Below are 24,865 nucleotides of genomic sequence, written 5' to 3'. Positions count from 1 at the left end.
TGGCCCGGCCTCTGCCCCCTCCCTCGTCGCAGTCCGTGCTGCCCAGCGCTGCCCGGCCCGCCCCCGGCACTCCTGCCCCGCGCACCTCCGGGTTCCCAGTCCCGTGCCCTCGGGCTGGATCTGAGTCACTGGGAAACTGGGCTCTGAGTCAGGTCCTAACTAGCTTGGGGCCGGGGCCCAGCTGCGGAGAGGCAGAAAGGACAGAACTGATGCTGGGGCGAGAGGGAGTCCTAGTCAGGACCCCATAGGAAAAAAGTGGGAGAGAGCCTAACAGGAAGGGAGGCAGCGAGACAGAAACCCGGAGTCACATACAAATAAAGGTTTAGTTGAAATTGGAGACTGAGGCAAGGAGAGGCTTAATGACAGAGAGCAAAAGAAGGAGAGGAACAAAGATGGATTTAAATAGAGGTAGTGACAGATGGAGTGGGGTAGAGAAAGGGATAGGCAGAGAGAAAACTCCAGGGAGACAAAATCTGAGACAGGTCCAGAGAATAGACCAGGGTCAGGGTCAGGATGGCAGAATGGGGCAGAGCCTCAGAGACTTGAGCCCAAGGGCATGGGCAGGGAAAGGGAAAGGTGAGAAGAGGAAGATTTGGAGAAAGCAGAGGTAGGAGGATGTTGTTTCACACTCCTGAGTCGCTACAGGGAGGGTGCTCACTTATGCATGCTCCTGTGTGAACATGCTTCAGGTTGGTGGAGAGTGAAGACCCTGGAGTACCCCTGGCCTCTGCGTTCTCCTCTTTCCGGCTCAATTCTCACCTATCCCCATTCCTCACGTGGCCTCTTCCCACAGCCAGGACCCCAGTTGCTGAGACTAGTTAGGGATCTCTGGGCAGCCTGACCAAGGCAGACAGGATGTGGGGGCGGCCAGGGCTGGAGGGACAGGAAGGAAGTCTGAGCAGAGACAATAGGTGGAAGGGGAGGAGGAACTGGGAATGACCAGGATTAGGATGGCTGAGCCTGTACCTCAGCTCTGAAAACCAGGGGGAGTGGGATCTGTACCTCTTCCCTCCTCCTGTGCCACAGCTGCCCGTGTACCCACTTTAGACCTCATCATGCAGCCTCTCTTCCCCACCATCCCATTCCATCCTGCCCCAGCAGACTTCTGTCATCTTGTCCCATGCTGACTTGGTTGAGTGTGCAGTCCAGCAGAGGCAGAGCTTTGGTCCAGACCTAGGGTGGTCAGGAGCTTGGGGGCCAACACTTCCACCAATTTGTTGTGAGCCTAGGGCAAGCCTCTTTCCTTCTCTGGGTCTCTGTGTCCTCATCTGCAAACGAAGGGATTCCTCTATAATAAGAAAGCCCTTTCTGATGTTCTGGGATGGCTCTTCCTCCAGTCTGCTGGCCACTGGTCATTTTTCTTTGGAGAAACACAAGTCTGGTACCTACCCCCTGTCCAGGCCTCAGACTTCAGGACAGGGAGGGGGAATCTCAGCCTGAGCCCTCCCTTCACCCTGCCGCTCCCCCCAGCAATGGCCTGAGCCCCCATGGCTGCCCCTCAGGACCTGGACATCGCTGTGTGGCTGGCCACAGTGCACCTGGAGCAGTATGCAGACACGTTCCGAAGGCATGGCCTGGCTACAGCGGGTGCAGCCCGGGGCCTGGGCCACGAGGAGCTGAGGCAGTTGGGCGTCAGTGCCACAGGTCACCGGAAACGCATTCTGCGCCTGCTGCAGGCAGGTGCTGCAGAGGGCTCCCTGGATTCCCAGTTGGACAGTGCCATGGAGCCATCCCCTGGCCTAGCCCCTCAACCCCAGCCCCCCAAACCTGTGCCTAAGCCCAGGACAGTATTTGGTGGGTTCAGTAGTCCCACCACCACCCAAAGACCTGGAGTGAGCCCAGCCCTCTGGAGACCAGAAGTGTCCAGGAGCCCGGAGTCCAGCCCGAAGTCCCCTCCTCTCCCAACCTCCTCCTCTGAGCAGACTTCAGCCTTGAATACTGTGGAAATGATGCCAAATGCCATCTACTTTGGCCTGGACTTAAGAGGCGGGGCACAGACAGCTCAGGACATGTGAGTGGGGTTGGCTCCCTTGGGATCCATTGCTGGGTGGGGGCAGGAAGGAGCAGGACATGAGGGTTTCTCTTCTCTCCTCTCTCCCTTAATGATCACTAGACCTTTTCCCTCAGGGCCCCAGACGGCTCCCAGGCCCCTGCCCCCACCCCTGCCCTCAGGCCCACAACAGGCACAGGTAGGTGGGTTATCATAGGTTGTGGGGGGAGAGAGACAGGTCCCTTTAGGACCTGAGACACTCCCACCTGATCTCCTCTTCCTTGTCTCCCCCCATTACTGCCCCTGCCAGTACACATCATGGACCCTGGTTGCCTGTACTACGGTGTCCAGCCTGTGGGGGTCCCAGGGCCACCTGACAGAAGAGAAGCCAGAGGCGTCTGTCAGGACAGGGCTGAACACAGGTGAGTAGTCAATAGGGTGGTGAAGGCAGGAAGAAGGAAGCTTGAGGAACAGTTGGGGGGTGGCCACGCATCCAGTTATTCATCAAGTGTGTATCAAGTGTCCACTGTGTGCCCGTCAGATACTCGAGATATAGGAGGACTATGGCAGACCCAGTAACCCCCCTCAAGCCTCTTGTGACTCAGTGGGGCAGACAGGAAGTGAAGCAAATAGACAAACAGATGGGTATATAACTTAAAATACGGAGAAGTACTTTTCATGCTTTCATTTAACAAATCTTTATGGAGCACCTATTGCATCCCAGAGGTTGTAGATACTTGAGATAGATCAGAAATCCCTTCCCCTGTGGGGAGATTGTCAAATAAAAATAGGCATAATAAATAAGTTACATCATATGTTAAAAGCTGTTAAGTGCCATGGGAAAAAATAGAGCAGGGTAAGAAGGCTGGGATGGAGTGAGAGGGAAGTGGGGTGTAATTTTTCATTAAGAGTTGTCGGAGTGTTTTCAGATGACGCTTGAGCAAAATGAAGGGGGTGAGAGAGTTAATCATGACAGTGTCTGGAATAAGTGTCCCAGGCAGGGGGGAGTGGCTAGAATAGAGGCTTCCAGATAGACCCAGGACTGTTGACAAGGCCAGAGAGGCTGAAGTAGAGTGGCTAGGGCAGGAAGTGTGGGAGGACATGATGTCAGAGAGGTAAAAGGAGCCAGATCAGGTAGGACCCTATGGGGACTTTCACTTTGACTCTAAGTGAAATGGGAAGCCACTGGAAGGGTTTTGAATACATTTTAAGAATCCCTCTGGTTGCTCTGTTGGGAATGGCTCTAGGGGCAAAAGGAGAAGCAGAGAAACTAGTTACAAGGTTATTGCAGTAATCTAGATGAGACATCTCAGACTAGGTCATGGTAGTGGAGATGTTGAGAAGTGGTTGGCTTTGGGTTATATGTTGAAGGCAAACTCTCCTAGTAAACTGGGTTGTGAGAGAAAAGAGCAGTCAAGAACGACCTCAAGGATTTCAGTCTGAGCTACACTGTCCAGTGTGGTAGCCACTAGCCACATGTGCTAACTCAACACATGAAATGTGGCTAGTCTGGAGTAGATGTGCTGTAACCTACCAAATCTGAAAGACTTAGTATGAAAAGAAAAAATCAGTACTGGATGAGTATAACAGAAGCAGACATAAAGTATCTTACCTTTTATACAGATGACATAATAAAAGGTTAATATGTTGAGTAGGTTGGATTAAATAAAATATAATTAGTTTCACTTGTTTCTTTTTACCTTTTAATGTGGCTACTAGAAAATTGAAAATTACGTATGTGGTTCTCGCATTGACTTCTGTTGGATGGTGCTGTTCGAGCAACGGAAAGTTTCTGGAGTTACTCTGATCTGACATGGGGAAACTGTGTGCAAAGCAGGGGGTGGTGGGGAGATCAGGAGCTCTGTTTTGGATGTGCTGACTTTGAGGTATATATTATAAGCCCAAGAAGAGATGACACATAGGCCAGTGAATATACAAGTCTGGAGTTTGGGGGAGAGGTCTGAGCTGGAGATGTAAATCTGTGAGTTTGCGGCATCTAGGTGGGTATATGTAGCTGTGAGTGAGTGTCGATAGAGCAGAGGACCAAGATTAGAGTCCTGGCATACCCTCAATATCAAGAGGTTTGGGAAAAGAGGAAGAACCAGCAAAACAGACTAAAAAGAAATGAGTAGAGAAGGAGAAGGAAAACCAGAAGAGTGTGATGTCCTAGGAGCCAAGTGAAGAAAGGAGGAGGGGGAGGTCAGCAGTCCAAATGGTGCTGGGAGGTCAAGAAAGACAAAGACTGAGAATTGGCCTCTGGAATTGGCAATGTGGAGGTCACTGGGGACCTTGACAAGGGGTAGAGGTGAAAGCCAGATCAGAATGGCCTCAACAGATAACAGATGGAGTTGGAATGTACAGATGACATTTCTGAGGCGTTTTTCTGCAAAGAAGAGCAGAGAGTTGAGTGGTTGTTGATAGTGGAAGTGGAGTCAACAAATGATTTTTGTAGGAGGCAGTGTTACATATGTTTATAGATGGAGTGCAGGGATCTGGTAGAGAGGGAAATTAGCTGCTGTCGGGGAGAGGGAGGGGAGAAAGTCTGGAACAACATCCTTGTGTTGGTGAGAGGATGGTGCACAGAGGAAGGACTGTTTTCAGACAGGGATGTTTATGACAGCAGCAGAAGGAATGTAAAGAATGTGTGAAATTGGGTAGATGAGGCACTGGGAGTTTGTGGGGGTTCTTGTCTGATTGCTTCAATTTCTTACTGAAGTTAAGAAACGAATAGCGTAGAGTGATGGTTCCCAACCTTAGCTGCACTGTAGGCTGGGGAACTGGGTTTTTTTCCCCATTTGTTTATTTGTTTTGAGAGAGAGCACGAGAGAACGAGAGAGAAAGAGAGAGCATGTGTGCACAAGTGGCAGAGGGGCATAGAGAGAGGGAGACACAGAATCTGAAGCAGGCTCCAGGTCCTGAGCTGTCGGCACAGAGCCTGACGCGGGACTTGAACTCAAGAACAGTAAGATTGTGACCTGAGTTGAGTTGGACACTTAAACAACTGAGCCATCCAAGTACCCCACCTTTTTAAAAAATTTTAATGCTTATTTATTTTGGAGAGAGAGAGACAGAAGGTGAGCAGGGGAGGAGCAGAGAGGATCATTTGCATTTTTAAAGGAGTGCCTGGTAGTGGTGGAAAATGATGTACAAGGGGGGGCAGGAGTGGAAGCAGGTGATCAGTTAGACAATTCATATCACCCTGGTGAGAACGGATGGGAATTGGTCCAGGGAGAGAAAGTCAAGCACATTTTGGAGAAAGAACCAAGAAAGACTTATTGATTAGATATTGGCAACTGTGGCAGAAAGCCAGCTACACAGCCTTTCCCCCAACTTTTCTACCAAATAATACTAATGGCAAAGGAGAGGGACTGAAACTTTTCCAATAAAAAAATCCAAGCATGCTCAGGGAAGAGGCTCTATGCTAATTTTTTGGGTTTCCCACTTCCCTCTTTCCCTGTTTGAAAAGTGATCCAACCATTCTGTGAAGTGCTGTGGGTGGGAGTGTCTAGGGAACTGGGTCTAATGTATCTTCTCTCTTGCCCCACTTAAGGCTCAGCAGGCAGGATCTGGAAGCACGGGAGGATGCTGGCTATGCCAGCCTTGAGCTGCCTGGGGATTCCACCCTCTCACTGCCCAATCTGGACATGGAGATGAATGATGACCTCATCTCACCTTATGCCAGCTTCTCCTCCACAGCAGACCGCCCCACACCCCTACTCAGTGGCTGGCTAGACAAGCTCTCCCCTCAGGGGTGGGGCTACTGGGGAGGGAATGGGAGGGTAGGGAGGGAGAAGAGGCAAGAGGGAGGCTGGGTGGTGGTGGTGAAGGGGTCAGGTCCCAGGTACTCCCAGATCATAGGAGCCTCAGGATACAGCCTCCACCACTCACTCATCTTGCTGATGCCTTCCCAGAAACTACGTTTTCCAGAGGCGCTTTGTGCAGTTCAATGGCAGGAGTCTGATGTACTTTGGCAATGATAAGGTGGGGGTCTGGAAGATGCTATATGTTGGGCTAGGGAAAGAGAAAGGGAGGGAGGAGGCTGAGAAAGGCTCAGGACTAGAAGATGGGAAGCCCATGGTGGGGGGTCACCACATGACTGATGTCAGCATCTAAAGTAGCTACGTTAGCAGCTGTACCCCACTGCTTATGGAATGAATACTGATCTCATTAAAAGTTGGTGCTGGCCCCCGGGTCAGCACACATGACCGATTAGCAATCCCTTTGGGTCACTGGGCTGTCTCTCCAGGATCCCTTCCCCAAAGGTGTGATCCCTCTGACTGCCATTGAGATGACCCGCAGCAGCAAGGACAACAAGTTCCAGGTCATCACTGGCCAGAGGGTGTTTGTGTTTCGCACAGAGAGCGAGGGTGAGAATCAGGGCCCTACTGTGTCAGGGTGGGGGCAAGGAGGCCATGTGAACACACAGCTGCTGGCTAACTCTGCTTCTCTGTCCCCAACCAGCCCAGCGGGACACATGGTGCTCCACACTGCAATCCTGCCTGAGGGAGCAGCGCCTCCTGGGCCACCCCCGGCCCCCTCAGCCGCCTCGACCCCTCCGCACAGGCATGCTGGAGCTTCGTGGACACAAGGCCAAGGTTTTTGCTGCTTTGAGCCCTGGAGAGCTGGCCCTGTACAAGAGTGAGCAGGTAAGAAGGACATGGCGAAGGCCAAGGAGCCTGGCCTAGCCCATTCTGGCACCTCACTGAACCTGCTCCAACTCCCACGATCCCACCAGGCCTTTTCTTCGGGCATTGGGATCTGCTTCATTGAACTGCAAGGATGCAGCGTCAGGGAGACCAAGAGTCGAAGCTTTGATCTGCTCACGCCCAATCGCTGCTTCAGGTGGGGCCCAGACTGGTCCAGACTGGCAGGAGGCAGGGCTGGGGGAGAGACTTTTTTTTAGGTTTATTTATTCATCTTGAGAGAGAGAGAGAGAGAGAGAGAGAGAGAAAGTGTGAGTGGGGGAGGGGCACAGAGAGAGGGAGAGAGAATCCCAAGCAGGCTCTGCACTCTTGAACCCACAAACAGGGTGATCATGACCTGAGCCAAGTCAGACACTTCACCAACTGAGCCATTCTGGTGCCCCTGGGGGAGAGGCTTTTGAAGGAGGCCAGGGTGGGCAGAGGACTGGAGGCCTCCTTAGTAGGATATCAGTGGGTGTGCACTGATGGAATTCCAGTGATCAGGGTCAAGGTCTCAGGAGGGTCTGGGCTGGTCCAGATGTGGCCTGCACTTTTCCTGCAGGAATGGCCAGTGGGATGGGACAGGTAGGAGGGGGTATCCATGCCCACAGACTGGCTGTCCACCCCTCAGCTTCACAGCCGAGTCTGGGGGTGCTCGGCAGAGCTGGGCGGCCGCTCTGCAGGAAGCAGTAACCGAGACCCTGTCTGACTACGAGGTGGCTGAGAAAATCTGGTCCAATCGAGCAAACCGGCACTGTGCAGACTGTGGCGCCTCCCGCCCAGACTGGGCTGCTGTCAACCTGGGGGTGGTCATCTGCAAGCAGTGTGCAGGTGAGGGCTGGGGCCTTTAGCTGACACTGGAAGAGGGAGGGAGGCCTGGGGCTGGGGGCTCTGGGGATCTCTACCACATACTCTTCACACCCTAACAGGTCAGCACCGAGCCCTGGGTTCTGGGATCTCCAAAGTACAGAGCCTGAAGCTGGACACAAGTGTGTGGAGTAATGAGATAGTGCAGGTGAGGAGTCTCAAGAGGGGGAAAGTGGAGAAGATGGAAGAAAAGCATCCAAAAGAGGCCGTGGGCCCAGCTTGGGGTCAGGATTGAAATGTCTGAGGACTCTTGAGTTCCTGTCACTTGCCTCTGCCCCTTGTCATCCTACAGTTGTTCATTGTCCTGGGAAATGATCGTGCCAACCGCTTCTGGGCAGCGGCATTACCCCTAGGTGAGGGGCTGCATCCAGATGCAAGCCCTGGCCCCCGGGGAGAGTTCATCTCCCGAAAGTACCGACTGGGTCTCTTCCGGAAGCCCCACCCTCAGTATCCAGATCATGGCCAGCTTCTCCAGGTAGGAGGGACAGGTTGTGGCTGATGGAGGAGGGCATTTTCTGAGTTGAAATGCCTAGACTTGGTGTGGGGTTGGGGCCATTTCTGATGACCAGAGGACTGTCCCCACACTGTCAGGTTGGGTCTTGGGACTGACAGACGCCCTTCCCCTTCTGCAGGCACTGTGTGCAGCTGTGGCAGGACCCAACCTGCTGAAGAACATGACCCAGCTCCTCTGTGTTGAGGCCTCTGAGGGAGAGGAGCCCTGGTCCCCCTCAGCACCTGATGGCAGCTTCTCTGGTCTCATGCTCCCAGGTAATCCCCAGAAGGACCTCCTTTCTCATGCCCTAAGAATTCTCAACCCTGACCTGTGCCTTGATTGTTCCAGGGAGACCCATGTCCCCTTTGACTCATCCCATCAAATGGCCCAGTCTGGGTAGTTTCCCAACCTTCTAGATCCTCTGGGGCCTATATCCTGATATCATGAAATGAACAATGGCGGCCACTGCTTGGGATGGATCTGGATGTTAGAGGTGTTTGTGCTGGTGAACCCCTGACAGGGTCCACCCATAAGGGAGATCTCATCTTCCTGGGGGAAGGCTTATCATAGAAACCATCATCTAAAGAGGTTTTTCTCCAGGGGTCAGGCCAGAGGGGCTGACACTTCTAGGATGGTCCATGCTTAGAGTCTTACACCCTGGGCTGATGGGTGACTGGATGGCTGGTGGGGAGAGGCAGTGGGCAAGGGCTGGAGTCTTGCTTCCTGCCACCACCTTTTCTAATCTGGGCAGTGAGCCCCGCTGGGTTCGACTTGGCCATGCTGCCAGTGGAGTCAGGTCCCACTGTCTTCCTCAATCTGATTCTTTCCCTGATGGCTCAGGCCATCCCACTGCACTGCACTGAAGCCACCACTTCTCCTTGCAGACTCTTCCCCTGGTGTGTACAATGAGGTGGTGGTACCTGCCACTTACAGCAGCTTCCTATACTGTGGTCCCATCAGCAACAAAGCTGGACCCCCACCTACTCGCAGAGGCCGTGATGGTGAGAGGGGAGCCAAGGATGGGAGGAGATGGAGCAGAGGCTGGGATGAGCAAGAGTGTACCCCAGACGGTTGGGACGGGCAAGTAGGGCCATACCCTGGAGTGGGCTAGGTGCTGGGAGTAAGAGAGGGACCATGCCCGGTGTCAGCACTGGGTGATAGCTGGGAGCCTGTCCTATGGAGTCAGAATGTCTGGCCCAAATCCCAGCTCTGCTACTTCCTACTAATGTAACTTGGGCAAACTACTCAAATTCTGAGCCTCAGTTTCCACGCATCTGGAAAGAGGACTGAAGATGATACCCACCTCACAGTGTTGTGAAGATTACATGAGATCATACACAGGCGGAGTGTTTGGCATAGAAAGAATAAATATCTGGCAAATGGGAATTATGATGGTAGGGACAGATGTCTTCTGCCTGCTGACCATCAGCCTCCCCCTCAGCTCCCCCCCGTCTGTGGTGTGTGCTGAGAGCGGCTCTGGAAATGTTTGTGTCAGAAACCAGCCCTGAACCCCTCAGCCTCATCCAGCCCCAAGATGTTGTATGTCTGGGTGTGAGTCCCCCACCCACTGACCCAAGTGACCTGGACAGGTAACCACGCTCCCCCTTTGCCCTTTCTGATCCTGAGCCCGCCAGCCCCCTCTTGGCCCCCATTCTCTTCCTTAACCTCACTTTCTTTCTAGGTTCCCCTTTTCCTTTGAGCTCATCCTCACTGGGGGAAGGATCCAGCATTTTGGCACAGATGGAGCTGACAGTCTGGAAGCTTGGACCAGTGCTGTGGGCAAGGTGAGTCAGCCAAGAGCCCTCCCTGACAGCCCATGATTTCCCTGTCCCCAGCTGTCCCCATCCTGCTCTTTCCTATTCCTACAGCCACCCCCACCAAGTCCACCAACATTAACAGCTGTGCTAGGACAGTGTTAGGCACTGCCCACTCAGTAGCTCATTTAACTTTCACAACAACCCTCAGAAGAAAGGATTATCAGTATTTCACATACAGGGAAACAATTACACAGGTTATGAAGTCACTTGGTCAAGGTCACACAGCTAGGAGGCAGAGCACAGGATCAAAAACAAGCCTCTGTCTCCAAAGCTAATGACTTGAACCTCACTGTGCAGGCCTTCTTCCCAAGGAAAGGCTGCCTCTAACTCCCACTTTCCCTTCCCCAAGTTCTCCCAGTGCACAAGTGAGGCTGCCATTATGAGGCCCAGCATCTCCATTCCCAGGCAAGCTAGTCTCTGTCCTGCACCCTCTCCCTGGAATTAAAAGTTCAGGCCCTAAGGGCTGCCTGGGTGGCTCAGTCAGTTGAGAATCGACTTTGGCTCAGGTCATGATCTCCCGTTCATGAGCCTCACAGTGATCTTGCTGCTGTCAGTGCAGAGCCCCCTTTGGATCCTATCTCCTTCTCTCTGCCTCTCCCCAACTTGTGCTCTTTAAAAAAATAAATAAATATTAAAAAAAAGTTCAGGCCCTAAAGTCAGACATCCTGAGATTTAAGTCCTCCAACTCAGCCTCGTGAGCTTTTCCATACGGATAGAGTGGGTGTAAAAGATGCACCCCTCAGGGTTGAGGACTAAGTGACATGTGAGACCCGTGCTGCTTGGCACACAGCAGGCCCTCCATCTGTGGGTGTTGAAATAGTAATGGTGAAGATGATGATCGCTCTAATTGCTCCCATCCTTAACTTTTTTTCCCTCAGCCCTGTTCCACCTTCAGCTTATCACCCTGGTGCCCTCTGGACAACCCCTCAGATAGTCGTGTGCCCTGGCAGGCACACGCTTCCTCCTTAAGCCCTCGAGGTTGCCCTCCTCTGCCACACTCTGAGCATCTACCCTGTGGGGGTGGTTAGTGACTTCCCATTACCCAAGTCCAAGGGCCTCCTCCTGGCCTCACCAGGAGGAGCATGTCACACTCCTCTGTGGGAAATGCTCAAACATCCATTGGAATGTGACAGAGTGATATTATGTGTAGCATCTAATTTTTTCAAAGGGAGGGCTTATATTTTGTATTTCATTTTTCAGTTTACTTTCCTAGTAGTTCATTTTTACTGTTTTTTACAGAAGTACTGTTAGTAACAGATTAGGATTTTGAACAAAAAAAAAAAAAAAGAAAAGAAGAACTCCTTGTTCCTTCACCACAGGTAGTTGGAGAAGCACTACTTTGCAGACCACCTCCAACACTCGTTTCTCCACGAATCCGCCCCTGGCCCCTTAGGGTGGTGGGATTTCCCAGCACAACGTGACTCTTGTTGTAGCATTTGGGCTCCCCATTCCTTCTTACCCCTACATCCTATTAACGGCATAAGGCTGCCACACAGATCTTCTCTGTGTTGGCTAGAGCAAATTAAATTGAACTGCATTTCTTTCCTGTCTTTCTCCATCCATCTCCTGTGTTCTTGGTTCTTTCTTTTGTTCTCTCCCCATCGCTTTTCATTCCTCTCTTTCTTCTGCTTTCTCTTTATCTCTTTCCCTATCCTTCTCACTCTTATTTCTCTCCCCCATCTCGTCTCTTTCCCCATCCTCCTTGTTCCCCTCCTCCTCTTGACTCACAGTGGTTCTCCCCGCTGAGCTGTCACCAGCTGCTGGGCCCTGGGCTGCTGCGGCTAGGCCGCCTGTGGCTGCGCTCTCCCACCCATTCAGCCCTGGCCTCTGGCCTCTGGCTGTCAGGGTTCGGACTTCTTCGTGGTGATCACCTCTTCCTGTGTCCAGCACCGGGCCCTGGCCCTCCAGCCCCTGAGGACATGGTGCATCTGCGGAGGCTACAGGAAATCAGTGAGCAAGTGTGGGGACAGGGATGAAAGGTTGCCATGGGGTGGAGGATAGTGGACCTTCATCTATTTGGGGATCCCTATTGAAGCAGCAGAATTTAGTGTATTGTGGCCCAAGCTCTGGAGTCAGACTGCCCAGACACAGACCTCCACCTCTATCACTTTCTAGCTATGTGACCTAGTACCAGTTGTTTAACCTTTCTGTGCCTTAGTTTCCTCATCTTTACAATGGGCACAGTGAAAGAGTTGTAGTTTCAAATAAGACAGTGCAAGTGAAACATTTATTACAGAGCCTGGTAGGACCTATCTTATAGGTGTTTAATAAATGTTACATGTTATAAATGTTACTGTTATTGTTATTTGGAGTTATTTGCTGGTTAGAGACTGGGAGGGGGTACTGGGTACTCTTACTTCTTCAAAGAGGACAGTATGGGATAATATCAGACAGCTTTGGACACAAGAGACCTGAGTTCCAGCTCAGCTTTGCCATTTTATAACAAGTAATGAGACAAGCACCTTAACCTTTCTGAGCATTAATGTGTCACCTGTAAAATGGGGATATAAGAGTATGTAATTTACAGGATTTAATACAGCATTGTTTGTAGCCTGCCACCTACATACCTTAAATACTTAGTAAATATTAGTTACTATGATGAAGACAATCACGATAATGTCTCATGATTCTCTTTCTAGGTGTGGTTTCAGCAGCTGACACCCCAGACAAGAAGGAGCATTTGGTCCTGGTGGAAACAGGAAGGTAAGTGTTGCCCTTATCCTTGCCTGGGTCCCTCTTTCTAGAGCCCAGCCTGCCCTCCACCCTGGTCTGCTGGACTGTGACCCACTTCCTCAAATTCGATTGCCTAGTTCACGGGCTCTGTCTGGGTTGAATGTTGCTGCCCCCTGCTGGTGGCTCTTGGAAGTCTGGGCCTTGTGATCCCGGGGCTCTTAAAGGACCCTCTGGAGCTGGCTCTGACTTAGGCCTCTCGGGTCTCAGGACCCTGTATCTGCAGGGGGAGGGCCGGCTGGATTTCTCAGCATGGACCACAGCCATTGAGGGGGCAGCTGGCGGGGGCGGCACAGGGCTGCAAGAGCAGCAGATGAGCCGGGGTGACATCCCCATCATCGTGGATGCCTGCATCAGTTTTGTCACCCAGCATGGTGAGTGGGTACTGGCCAATACTGAGCCAGTAGGGGATGGGGGACATAGGAACATCCAGGTGACCTGCCTAATGGAGCTTTGCCTCGGAGATTGCAGCCTAACAACAACCTGCTGTATGACCCTTGGCAAGTTTCTTTATCTTTCTGAGCCTCTTCCCCATTGGTAGAATGGGGCTACTAACAGTCCTCATCTTCCAGGATACTTGCGATAGTAAGAGAACATATGTAAAGCATTTAGCACAGCATCTGGCAGGTAGTAAGTGTTCCAAGGTCGCTGTTAGTGGGCCGTGGGTAAGGAGGGAGAGCAGAGCAGCACTGAAATGTGACTGGAGATGTAGAGCCATAAAGAACAAAGAGGGGGCAGCTGTACGGCCAGAGCCAAGCTGTGCAGCAAAATCCTTGAAGGTCTGAGCAGAATTATTCTGTGTGGGAGTTTTTCCAGGCATAAAGGCTCAGCTGTGAGAGTGGCTCCCAGAATTCTCTGTGGCTTTTTGGCCTCTGCTTTATTCTCCACCTCAAGGAGGGACCAAGTAGAATCTAGCTCCTTGATGAGCCCCAGCCCCTCCCGTTAGAAGGCAGGACTCTTTAAAAAAATTTTTTTTATGTTTATTTATTTTTGAAGGGAGAGATGGAGCATGAGTCGGGGAGGGGCAGAGATGGAGAGACACACAGAATCTGAAGCAGGCTCCAGGCTCTGAGCTTTCAGCACAGAGTGTGATGTGGGGCTTGAACTCATAAACTATGAGAACAGTACCTGAGACAAAGTCGGATGCTTAACCGACTGAACCACCCAGGCGCCCCTAGAAGGCAGGACTCTTGAGAAGGAAACATCACGGAAAACTAAGGAAGGAATAAGAGGGGGAAGACGCATCCATTAACTACAAATAGTTGTGCTTACAACATGGACAGTGAATAGTCAGTGGCTAATGACATTCTCCACACCTTGGTAGTAGTGTCATGCAATGACTTTCCCTGCTCACTAAATCCCATCCTCTTCTCAGTCTCCCTCATGTTCAAAGAAGGGATTAAGTCAGCGGTCCAGTGAAAGCCCTGGAGAAAGAGCATGGGTGCTTATACCCACTCCTCCACAGTTTCTGCACTGCTGCTCTTCATTCTGCAGATGTTTACTGAGCTGCTCCCATGTGCCAGATACTGGATATACAGCAGTGAAAAGGGAAGGTTCTATGATGCACAGAGACTAGTGGGAGAGATGGGTAATAAGTAAGAAAAATACAGTCAGTTCTCATTATTCATGGTAGTTTTGGTAGTTTTGTTCTATGAAGTTATTGCAAACACTGAATGAATGAATACTAAATTGTTGCCCCAGTGGAAACACAGGGTTGGATTCCTGGGAAGCTCTGGTCACATTCTCAGCGACTGATCCATCAATATGTAACTTTGTTTTAAGTGTGTTTCTGTTTAAAGGCACTTGCTTTAATATATGCTTGTAATCTGTTAACTTTGAACTCACAGCCAGAAGCACTGTAACTCATGCATGAGGAAAGCTTATCTGACACACATATTTTCTCCATAAGGCACATCACAGCCTTCTTGCACTTAGGGATACTACACAGCACTCCAGCACTTTACTTGGGGGCCATTTCAAATAGTGAAACTACCCCCAACCCCCAAAAAAGGCAAAGAATGCAAAAAATGTTGTTCTATATATACCATGAAGACTATACTTGTTTACCATATGAAAGCTTACCTGGGAATGTGACCAGCAGGAAACTCAAATTCTTCTCTGCTCTGCACATGCTCACAAATGACGGGAAACTTGCCACAATTATTGGTTTGGAGGTTTCAAATAAATTTTAGCAAGTAGATGAATTCACAATATGGAATCTGAATAGTGAGGATCAACTGTAATATGATTTGAAAGTGCTATTTCAAAACCAAAATAGTGAGGGGTGCCTGGGTGGCTCAGTCAGTTAAGCATCCGACTTTGGCTCAGGTCATGATCTCACAGTCCTTGGGGGTTCGAGCCCCATGTTGGGCTCTGTGCTGACAGCTCAGAGCCTTGAGCCTGCTTCAGATTCTGTCTCCTTCTCGCTCTCTGCCCCTTCCCCACTCACTCTCTGCCTGTCTCTCTCAAAATAAAAAACAAAGATGTAAAAAATTTTAAAAAAATAGTGAGGAGGTGGAGAGTGGTGGGGGCTATGTGTAATATCATGGTTAGGGAAAGACCTTCTTGAGAGTCAAGACCTTGGAGGCAGACTTCCTCCTCTCTGGCCCTTTTACCCCAGTAGCCCTAGAGCATGTGCAGGGGGGGTAGGGTGTCACAGATACTGGATACCACGTGGGTGGGTGGGTCTTTGGGCAAGGGTGAGCAGAGATGTTGGCTGTTCTCAGGGCTCCAGCTGGAGGGCATATACCGGAAAGGGGGTGCCCGCGCCCGTAGCCTTCGGCTCCTGGCTGAGTTCCGGCGGGATGCCCGGTCAGTGAAGCTCCGGCCAGGGGAGCACTTCGTGGAGGATGTCACCGATACGCTCAAACGCTTCTTTCGAGAGCTCGATGACCCTGTGACTTCTGCACGGTTGTTGCCTCGCTGGAGGGAGGCTGCCGGTACTCCCAAGGTCCCTAAGAACTTTTCACAGACAGCCAAGGAACAGCCAGGAACTCCACCCCACCACCCCCTTGAAACCCTGAGGCTGTTTTGTGGGACTGGGAGCCCTTCTCCCCAGTTCTTCCTCCTGACCCCCCAGGATCACTCAGGGACTCAGCTTAGGTCAAGGTGGGAAGGGGGCAGAGGTCACCCATCCTAGGTTTGTTTCTCCAAAAATCCCTCCACACTTCCTTCCCTGATCATCTCCACCCCACTCCCATTCCATCCCAGAGCTACCCCAGAAGAATCAGCGCCTGGAGAAGTACAAAGAAGTGATTGGCTGCCTGCCACAGGTTAACCGCCACACGCTGGCTACCCTCATTGGGCATCTCTATCGGTCAGTATGGCCAGAACCCCTGCAGGCTCCTTTCTGACCCTTTAGCCACTCAGTCTATCTTCCCCCCAGTAAACAACTGCTAATGAAGCATCAGAGAATGAAGGTTTGGGGTCAGGCAGATCTAAGTTTTACTCTGGCTCAACCATTCTAGTGTGGCACTTTGAGTAAGTTATTTGTACTCTCTGAACCTCAGTTTCCTCATTTGTAAAAGGAAGATGGTGTAATGAATATTATCCACCTCCTAGGGTCATGAGTTAAAGGAAATAATCCTTCCAAAATCCCAACTGTAACACCTCGCATGTATGTAGTAAGCATTCAGAAATGGTGAGCAATCAATATTATTTTGTTTTATTATTCTATGACAGACAAAGGATTAGATGTAGGAGACACAAAGAATAAGTTGTAGATTTATCTTGATCAGTCTCTTGGGGAGACGGGTCTTTAAATAATTCTAAGGTGAACACTGGCTGTATTGTACTGATTACTCTATATCACAGGGATGGGCCAGCTGTGGCCCATGGGCCAAATGCAGCCCATTGCCTATATTTCTAAATAAAGTTTTCTACGTGAAGTGTAAAGCCACACCCATTCACTTATATATTACCTATGGCTCTTCTCATATGACCACAGTAGAACTGAGAAATTGCAAGAGAGACCGTATGGCCTACAAGCCTACACTATTTACTGCCTGTCCCTTTACATAAAAGTTTCCTGACCCGTACAAAATGTATAATCACCCATGCCTTATCTGTCTCTCCCCTAGACTGGGAGCTCCTTGAGGCCACTATTGTGTCTTACAGCTGTATCCCAAACGCTTACCCCAGGGCCTGGTATATTGTAGGAACTCAATAAGTGTTTGCTGAATGAATGGATGCATTGGCCAACAGCACAAGCTGCATGCCTTGTGACCCATGTCACATCGTTCTGCAGGGTGCAAAAGTGTGCCACTATAAACCAGATGTGCACGCGGAACTTGGCCCTGCTGTTTGCACCCAGTGTGTTCCAGACAGATGGGCGAGGGGAACATGAGGTGCGGGTGCTACAGGAACTCATCGACGGCTACATCTCTGTCTTTAATGTAAGCTCTCTCAACCCCTGACTATCATCCCTCTTCCTGGATTCTGGATCCTGCTCTCCCCACCAAGCCCCCAGCCCAGACCTCTGAAGGTCCTCTGAATCAGGAATCACCCCCCAGAGTCCTAGGCCCCTCTATCCCATAACCTCACTCCAAATGCCCATGCCCCATTGGTTCTTAGCTCTGCTAGCCTCTAATGCTCTCATGTAGACCCTCTGGTCTTGCACATCTCTCCCTTCTTCCCTCATTTCCTAGCACCACCCCCCACCTCCGCAATACACACACTTCTTTTTGGCTCTCCCACAGATTGACTCTGACCAGGTAGCTCAGATTGACTTGGAAGTCAGTCTTATCACCACCTGGAAGGATGTACAGGTAACTTGTCCTGACCTCAGACTCCTGTGTGGGCCAGGAGGGGAATATCAAGACAGGAAGGTGGCCTTCTGCTGCTGGGCACTGGCTCTCAGCAGTCAGAGAAAGGGGAAATGCAAGGAGGGGAGTGCTTTGGGGAGAGGGATTTGGTTTAGGATTTGCTTCACTTAGTCCACTATGAGGATTCTTCATTACAAAATGGTGACAAGTACTTCAGTTCTGCACGTAAGAGATCCAAGGAAGAGTTAGCTGAGTTAGACAACGTGCTGAGAATAATAGTAATAAATAGGATAACAAACAGCTGAGGACTTATTATATTCTAAGCCCTATGCTCTTACTTTAACATCACACAACTCCATGAAATAGTCCTGTTTTTTCAAATAAAGAAACAGAGCGGGGCACCTAGGTCAGGATCTCGCTGTGAGTTTCAGCCCCGAGTCAGGCTCTACACTGATGGCACAGAGCCTGCTTGGGATTCTTTCTTTCTCTGTCCCTCCCTTGCTCTCTCGCTCTCTCAAAAATAATTATAATAAAAAAAGAAAAAGGAAACAAACAAACAGAGGCCTTAAGGGTCACTTATTCAGAGTCATACTATAGCGAGTGCTAGAGTTGTAACTCAGGAAGTCTCACTCTAAACTTGGCTTTCTAAACATATGTTGCACCGCCTTGGGAAGTACCCATGCAGCCTGAAAATGTGGTTCTGCCACTCCCGGGGTTCTCCCTTATACAGGCCTGAGCCACACTGGGGATGAGGGGTAGGAGGAGACTTTTGTGGAGGAAGTGCTGATGAGGCAACATAGGGAGTCCTCTGACTTTGATTTTTTGCATTCTCTTGTGTCCTCCTGACTACTTTACCCCTTCCCTCAGCTGTCCCAGGCCGGAGACCTCATCATGGAGGTTTATATAGAACAGCAGCTCCCAGACAACTGTGTCACTCTGAAGGTCAGTCCTGAGGGGACATGTGGGTAGATGGGAGGATTGGGGGGAGGGCAGAGTCAGTGGACTGACCAGCATGGATCCTCTGCTCTGACCCTGACTCCAGGTGTCTCCGACACTGACTGCTGAGGAGCTGACTAACCAGGTATTGGAGATGCGGGGGACAGAGGCTGGGGTGGACTTGTGGATGACGTTTGAGATTCGTGAGCACGGGGAACTTGGTGAGCATGACCATGTGTGTGCAGATGCACGTGTGAGCAAGGGAGGTCAAAGTCACCAGTCACTTTTACCAAATATAGTGGACACTGTCCTCGTGCATGTGAAGGGACATTCTACACTGTTGACCACTCCCTCTGTCTCAACACTCTCTTCTCTCTTGGCTTTTGTGGACACCACAAACCCTAGGCTTCCCTTCTGCATCAAACCAGGCTTTTCTTCCTCTGCCCAGCATTCAACCTGGACCCTTTTCCTTTATCTACATTTTTCCTTGGATGCCTCATACATTCTAAAGGCTTTAAGTGCCATTATAAAGCTGACACCCAAGTTTTTATTTCTGGCCCAGATCTCTCCTTTGAACTCCAGACTCACATATCCAACTGCACACCTACTACTTGTATGTCTCATACACATCTCTAATTTAAAAAATGCAAGATTCAACTCAGTTTCCAGACCCTTCATCTAACAAAAAGCCCAGGCCAATTCCCAGTTTTCCCTAATTCAGTTATCAAGGCCAGAAACCCTGGAGTCTTCCCTTTTCTTCAACTTCACACCTAACCCAACCATCTAATCCTGTTGATTCTATTACAACCTGTCACTTCTCTCCATCTCCACCATTATTACCACCCAAGGAGAAGTCACTGCTCTTTCTTCTCCCAACATTAACCACTAAAATGTATAGCCCCAGAAAGGGAAGAACTGGCTAGTGTTCCCTTCTTGCCTCCCAATGATCCATTTTCCAGCAGTCAACATGCATTGCAAGTATAAATCACATCATGCCATTACCTTCCTGTGGCTTTCCACTGGGCTTAAAATAAAATTCTAATTCCTTATTATGGCCCACAGACCCTGAGTATATGGCCTTTGCTTATTTCATGGACCTCATCTCACATAACTCATTCTCTGAGCTTCAGCCATGCTAGCTGTTCTTCAAACACATCTTTATTGACTCAGGGCCTTTATTCTTGCATTTTGTCATGCCTGCAATTTTCTTACCCTGTTCTTTTTTTTTTTTTTTTGAGCTCAGATCCAGTGTAGAAACCTTCATAGTTGTAAAAGTCAGTACGAAAACCTCTTCATCATTGCTCAGAACTGATTAGACTTTCATACACACACGTATCTCCTCCACCCCATCCCTATCTCACTCATCAAGTCCTCAGTCATATACTATCACCTTCACACACACACACACGTGCACGCACACACACACCCCAGGCATAAGCCCTTACTGTTTTAAATTACTTTTGCTTCTCAGAACTATAGAGATCATGCATCAGGTAGACTGCAAGGTCTTCTGATGCTCAGATTTGGCTATTTTCATCATTGATCCACTTCAGGAAGAGCAGATCTCAGAGAATCTTCCCCTGTTCTTAGCATGGCTTGTTCATCCTACCCCTTCATGCCTCAGTCTCATCTTCAAATGCCCCCTTCTGAAAGGCCTTGCCTGGGGGTGCCTGGATGGCTCAGTTGATTAAGTACCTGAAGTCCTCAGCTCACGTCATGATCTCATGGTTAATGAATTTGGGCTCCTTGTTGGGCTCCGTGCTGACAACTTGGAGTCTGGAGCCTGCTTCAGATTCTGTGTCTCCCTCTCGGCCCTTACCCCACTCACACTCTGTCTATCTCTCAAAAAAATAAATAAATGTTTAAAAAAATTTGGAAATTTGAAAGGCCTTGCCTGCTCATCACCCTGTCCCAGGGGCTGCTCTCCTGCTCTCTCTTGGCTTCTTATTTCTTTCAAAGCACTAATTGTCTGCAGTTCTTTGGTTTACTTACCTATTTAAGGCCTGCTCCCTCACTTTACTGTGGGGATTGTGTTTCGTGCTCACCACTGTAGCCCCAGGACCAGCACAGTGCCTGGCCCAGAGTTGGTGCTGAAATAAATACCTGTGGCTGGGTGGTGGATTGGACAAATGAATGTGACTGGTGGGAAAGGAGTGGGGACTCCAGGCGGTGGATGGCTATTCTGGTTGATATTCACTCCCACTCTATCCCTTCCTTAGAGCGGCCCCTGCACCCCAAGGAAAGAGTCCTTGAGCAGGCCCTTCAGTGGTGCCAGCTCCCAGAGCCCTGCTCGGCCTCCTTGCTCTTGAGAAAAGTCTCCCTGGCCCAGGCCGGCTGCCTCTTCACAGGTGACTCCCCTTCCTCAGTCCAGTACCCCCATCCCCAGGCATCTTCCCCAGAACCCTCCGCCCAGCATTGCCCCTTTGTGCCCAGGTATCCGACGTGAGAGCCCAAGGGTGGGTCTGCTGCGATGTAGGGAGGAGCCGCCCCGCTTACTGGGAAACCGCTTCCAGGAGAGGTTCTTTCTGCTGCGTGGTCGCTGCTTGCTGCTGCTCAAGGAAAAGAAGGTGAGGGAGGCAGGCCGCCCTATGGGAGGAGCTGTGACTGCATCAAGCCTCTCACTCCACAGCCCATGTGCTTATCAATCTCATTGCTGCCCTGGTCCTTTGACTTCTGTGACCCTGTTGATCACATAACCCCGATGCTTTCATGACTTCTTGACCCAACTGACTGTGATCCTTCTCTCACCTCTTGAGCTAACTGCCTTCTTGTTCTCAGAGCTCTAAACCAGAACGAGAGTGGCCTCTGGAAGGTTCCAAGGTCTACCTGGGAATCCGAAAGAAGTTAAAGCCTCCAACACCGTGAGTGCCCTTCTCCAGCCCACATTTCTAGGGCCTTCCTGCCAGCACTTCTCTGGCCTTTCTAATCACTCCGTCTCTGTTCTCCTTTGCCTCCTAGGTGGGGCTTCACACTGATACTGGAGAAGATGCACCTGTGAGTACCTCCCAGCCTGACTTCTCCTCTGGCCCAGCCCTGTACCCTGTCCTCTCCCTCCCTACTTTTTCTGTCCTCCATCCCTAGAGCTACAATCCCTCCTCTCCAGCTCATTCCCCTCTGATCACCCCCAGCTACCTGTCCTGCACTGATGAGGATGAGATGTGGGACTGGACCACCAGCATCCTCAAAGCCCAGGTGAGGGGAAGGAGAAAGCTGAGGGCTAGGTCTGAGGTCCCAGCTCTAGTCTTCAGTGCCTCCCGTGCCCACTGTGCCAATTCCTCAATCTCCCTCCAGCACGATGACCAGCAGCCAGTGGTCTTACGACGCCATTCCTCCTCTGACCTTGCCCGTCAGAAGTTTGGCACCATGCCTTTGCTGCCCATCAGAGGGGATGACAGTGGGGCCACCCTCCTCTCTGCCAATCAGACCTTGGTGAGGTCCCCCCAGCCTGCTCCAGTGCCCTCCTGATCCCCGCCTGTGTCCTTGCCACACTGCAGGAAGGGAGTGGTGTGCCTGTCATGCTGGTGCTCCCCTCTGCCTTCTCAGTGTCCCCAATCCCCACCCCTGCCTCCTGTTGCCAGGCCTCACTGTGTCTCTGTGTCTCTCCCTCCCCTCACCCCCATCCCACCTGTGCCCAGCGGCGACTTCACAACCGGAGGACCCTGTCCATGTTCTTTGTGAGTACTGTACCTGTCTCAGCTGTGTGCCCATCTGTGTTCCTCTGTGCTGCCTGAACCAGTGTGCCCTCTGTATCTGTTCTGATGTAGGCCATCAGTGTGTGTGTGTGTGTGTGTGTGTGTGTGTGTGTGTGTGAGAGAGAGAGACAGAGAGAGACAGAGAGAGACAGAGAGGGAGAGGGGCAGTGTATCAGTGTATAGTGAGGGGCCAGAAGGAATCAGAAAAATAAGGGATGGTAGGGTGTGATAAGGAAAACGGAAGTGATTACAGGATCTGAGAAAGAGAACAAAAGTGGTTAAGTGAATGTGTTTTGAAGTTAGACAGACCTGGACCGAAACCCTAGTTCTTCCATTTATTCACTGTGTGATCTCGGGCAACTTACTTAATCCCTCTGTGTCTCAGTTCAGTCAGCTGCAGTGTAACCCATTGTACAGAGTCGTTTCGGTATCGTACATGCAAAGTATTTTGCAGCATTTTACCCAGAAGAACTCGATAAATGTTAGTGATTAATAATCTAGTAACTAACTCTGCGCCTGCTTCATGCCACCCCATTCCCATCCAGCCGATGAAGTCAACCCAGGGGTCTGTGGAGGAGCAAGATGAACTAGAGGAGCCTGTCTATGAGGAGCCAGTGTATGAGGAAGTGGGAGCCTTCCCTGAACTGACCAAGGACACCTCTACCTCCTTCTCCACTATGAGAGATCAGACAGCCAACCCAGAGACTCCCCTCACCAGCCAGAGGTCCTTTGATCAACCCCTTTTCCCCAAGGCAGGTGCCCCGGGCCCAGAGGAAAGGCCACCTGAGCCCCCTCCAGGCCCCCCTTCAAAGAGCAGCCTCCAGGCACGTGGGTCCCTGGAGGAGCAGCTACTCCAGGAGCTTAACAGCCTCATCCTGAGGAAGGGAGAAACCACCATAGGCCTGGGCAGCCCCTGCCAGCCTTCCAGCCCCCAGTCCCCGAGCCCCAATGGCCTTCTGACAGAAACACCTAACTTCCCCACCCAGCCTTCCTGCACTTCTAGTTCACCCTCCAGTCAGCCCCTCACATGACCCTAAGACCAGCAGTCTGAAGGAGTAGGTAACCAGAAGACCCAAGTTCTCACCATGGCAGACACTGCTGAGAGCCTCCTCTGCTCTGGATGGAAAGACTCTAGAATCCAGTGTGGTGCTATGGAAAGACCACAGGACTCAGGGCTCTGGACTCTCCTGCCCAGACAGGGTCAGAACGTGGTCCTCGCTGAACCTCCACTCATTATATGTACCATGACATCACTGAAATAAGGAGAGCAGTGAACATCAAACTGTTTCGTAGAACTGTAAGCCCCACATATTTTCCCTCATCAAAGATAACTCCTCCTTTATATATTTGATATGTAGGAGTCCTGTGAGAGATTTGGGGTTTGAAAAGAATGAGCTTACTACATTAAAGAAAAAAAGGATTTGGAAGCCAGAGAGCTAAATGATCTCCAAGTCTGTTCAACCCCACCTCCTACATTTGGGAACTACACTGAAGACCTAGAGTCAGGAGACTGGGGTTGGGAGTTGGGGTGAAGAGGAGCCAAAAAAGATGTGTCACTGTTAATAAACTTCGGAACCAAAAGCTACTGTTGTTTCTTTCATTCATTCATTCAGCAAATGTGTTGAGTACCTAACTAGATATTAGGTGTTCAGTATGAACCAAACGGATGGGTCCTCCTTTTAAGGAGCTTCCAGTATAGAGGGGGAACAGAAATCATTAAATATACAAACTAATTCAGTGATGTGAAGAAATTAGACCAAAAGTGATGTGCTTGTGGAGGTGGCCTTTTGGCTGGGAGGATGGGGAAGGCCCCTGTGATGAACTGAAACTTAAAGAAGCCAGAAGGGGTGCCTGGTCAATAGAGCACTTCAGACTCTTAATCTTAGGGTTGTGAATTCAAGCCCATGTTGGGCACGGACGTACTTAAAAAAAAAAAAAAAGGCTTGATTTGGTGGCACCTGGCTGGCTCAGTCAAGAGCATGCAACTCTTTTTTTTTTTTTCAAGACCACAGCATGTTCATTTTATTTTTCAAGTTTCTCAGCCGTTACAGTAAAACTCAAAGCAGAAGGGAAAACCAAAATAAGTGAAATTAAGTACTGTCTTCTGGTCAATAAAATTTAGTTCAAGCAGTTACTTCAACTTATCTTCATCATACTAGTTGGGCGATTAAATGTTGGGGGCTGCGCCAATGCCGGCAGGCTGACGTCAAACTTACTTCCCTCACCCCCTTCCCCAGCCGAAGCCCCCCCCAACCCCATGTCATCTTGCAGCAGGGAAGGCAGGAGGGGGGGGGGCGGGCCCCCCCCCCCCCCCGCATGCAACTCTTGATCTCAGGGTCATGAGTTTGAGCCCCATGTTGGGTGCAGAGATTACTTAAATAATTAAACTTAAAAAAAAATAAAGAGGTGCCTGGGTGGCTCAGTTGGTTAAGCATCCAACTCTTGATTTTGGCTCAGGTTATAATCTCATGGTTTGTGAGTTCAAGCCCCCATCGGGCTCTGCTCTGAACGTGTGGAGTCTGTTTGGGATTCTTTCTTTCTCTCTTACTCTGCCCCTCCCATTCTCTCCCTCTCTCTCAAAAAAAAGAAAAAAAAACTTTTAAAAATTTTAATAAATAAAAAATAAAGAAGCCAGACATGTGGAGTGCTGGGAGAAGGAGCACTCCAGTAGGAGCGGGAAACCAGCAGGCATGAAGGCTTTGTAATGGGAAGAGACTTGGCCTGCGGGAGAAACAGCAAGGAGGCTGGGGGCGCTGAAGCACAGTGAGAGGGGAGCCAGAGAAATGTATGGGCAGAAGAGGGAAAGAGTGGCAGGGGTCCAATAATGCACAGCCTTGCAGCCATGCTAAGACGTTTGGATTTTATTCTAAAGCAACTGAGAAATATTAAGAAAGA

At 50.4% G+C, this 24,865-nt stretch overlaps 1 protein-coding gene and 2 non-coding genes across 6 annotated transcripts; 1 reads left to right on the top strand and 2 right to left on the bottom strand.

The window, feature by feature from the left end:
• The first annotated feature begins 13 nt into the window (after positions 1–13).
• ARAP3 (ArfGAP with RhoGAP domain, ankyrin repeat and PH domain 3) lies at positions 14–23,555 on the top strand. 4 transcript variants are annotated; one of them, XM_029942115.1, is made up of 32 exons: positions 16–2,011; positions 2,128–2,189; positions 2,301–2,412; positions 5,541–5,741; positions 5,902–5,971; positions 6,237–6,357; positions 6,452–6,636; positions 6,726–6,832; positions 7,304–7,503; positions 7,602–7,687; positions 7,832–8,014; positions 8,172–8,307; positions 8,917–9,033; positions 9,474–9,621; positions 9,714–9,816; positions 11,580–11,799; positions 12,489–12,552; positions 12,790–12,953; positions 15,306–15,518; positions 15,790–15,895; positions 16,826–16,973; positions 17,277–17,345; positions 18,210–18,284; positions 18,385–18,499; positions 20,498–20,626; positions 20,712–20,845; positions 21,057–21,139; positions 21,237–21,272; positions 21,407–21,470; positions 21,570–21,707; positions 21,914–21,952; positions 22,516–23,555. In XM_029942115.1, exons 1-32 carry the CDS (start codon positions 1,488–1,490, stop codon positions 22,999–23,001), a joined length of 4,638 nt encoding a protein of 1,545 aa, XP_029797975.1. In that variant the 5' UTR covers positions 16–1,487; the 3' UTR covers positions 23,002–23,555. The 4 variants fall into 4 exon arrangements, with proteins under 4 accessions (XP_029797978.1, XP_029797975.1, XP_029797976.1 ...); XM_029942116.1 differs by lacking the exon at positions 21,914–21,952; XM_029942117.1 differs by lacking the exon at positions 2,128–2,189 and having other exon boundaries at positions 1,920–2,011.
• On the bottom strand, positions 19,513–19,582 carry LOC115295110. Its single transcript, XR_003910333.1, has one exon. It is a non-coding gene; the product is annotated as a small nucleolar RNA U2-30 (small nucleolar RNA).
• Positions 19,744–19,823, bottom strand: LOC115295111. The gene has a single exon (XR_003910334.1). It is a non-coding gene; the product is annotated as a small nucleolar RNA U2-19 (small nucleolar RNA).
• Positions 23,556–24,865: the final 1,310 nt, after the last annotated feature.

The sequence above is a fragment of the Suricata suricatta genome, chromosome 6 (assembly GCF_006229205.1).
Source record: "Suricata suricatta isolate VVHF042 chromosome 6, meerkat_22Aug2017_6uvM2_HiC, whole genome shotgun sequence".
Classification (NCBI taxonomy): domain Eukaryota; kingdom Metazoa; phylum Chordata; class Mammalia; order Carnivora; family Herpestidae; genus Suricata; species Suricata suricatta.
Note: the sequence above shows the minus strand (reverse complement) of the source record. Positions and strands in the feature narration are given on the sequence as shown.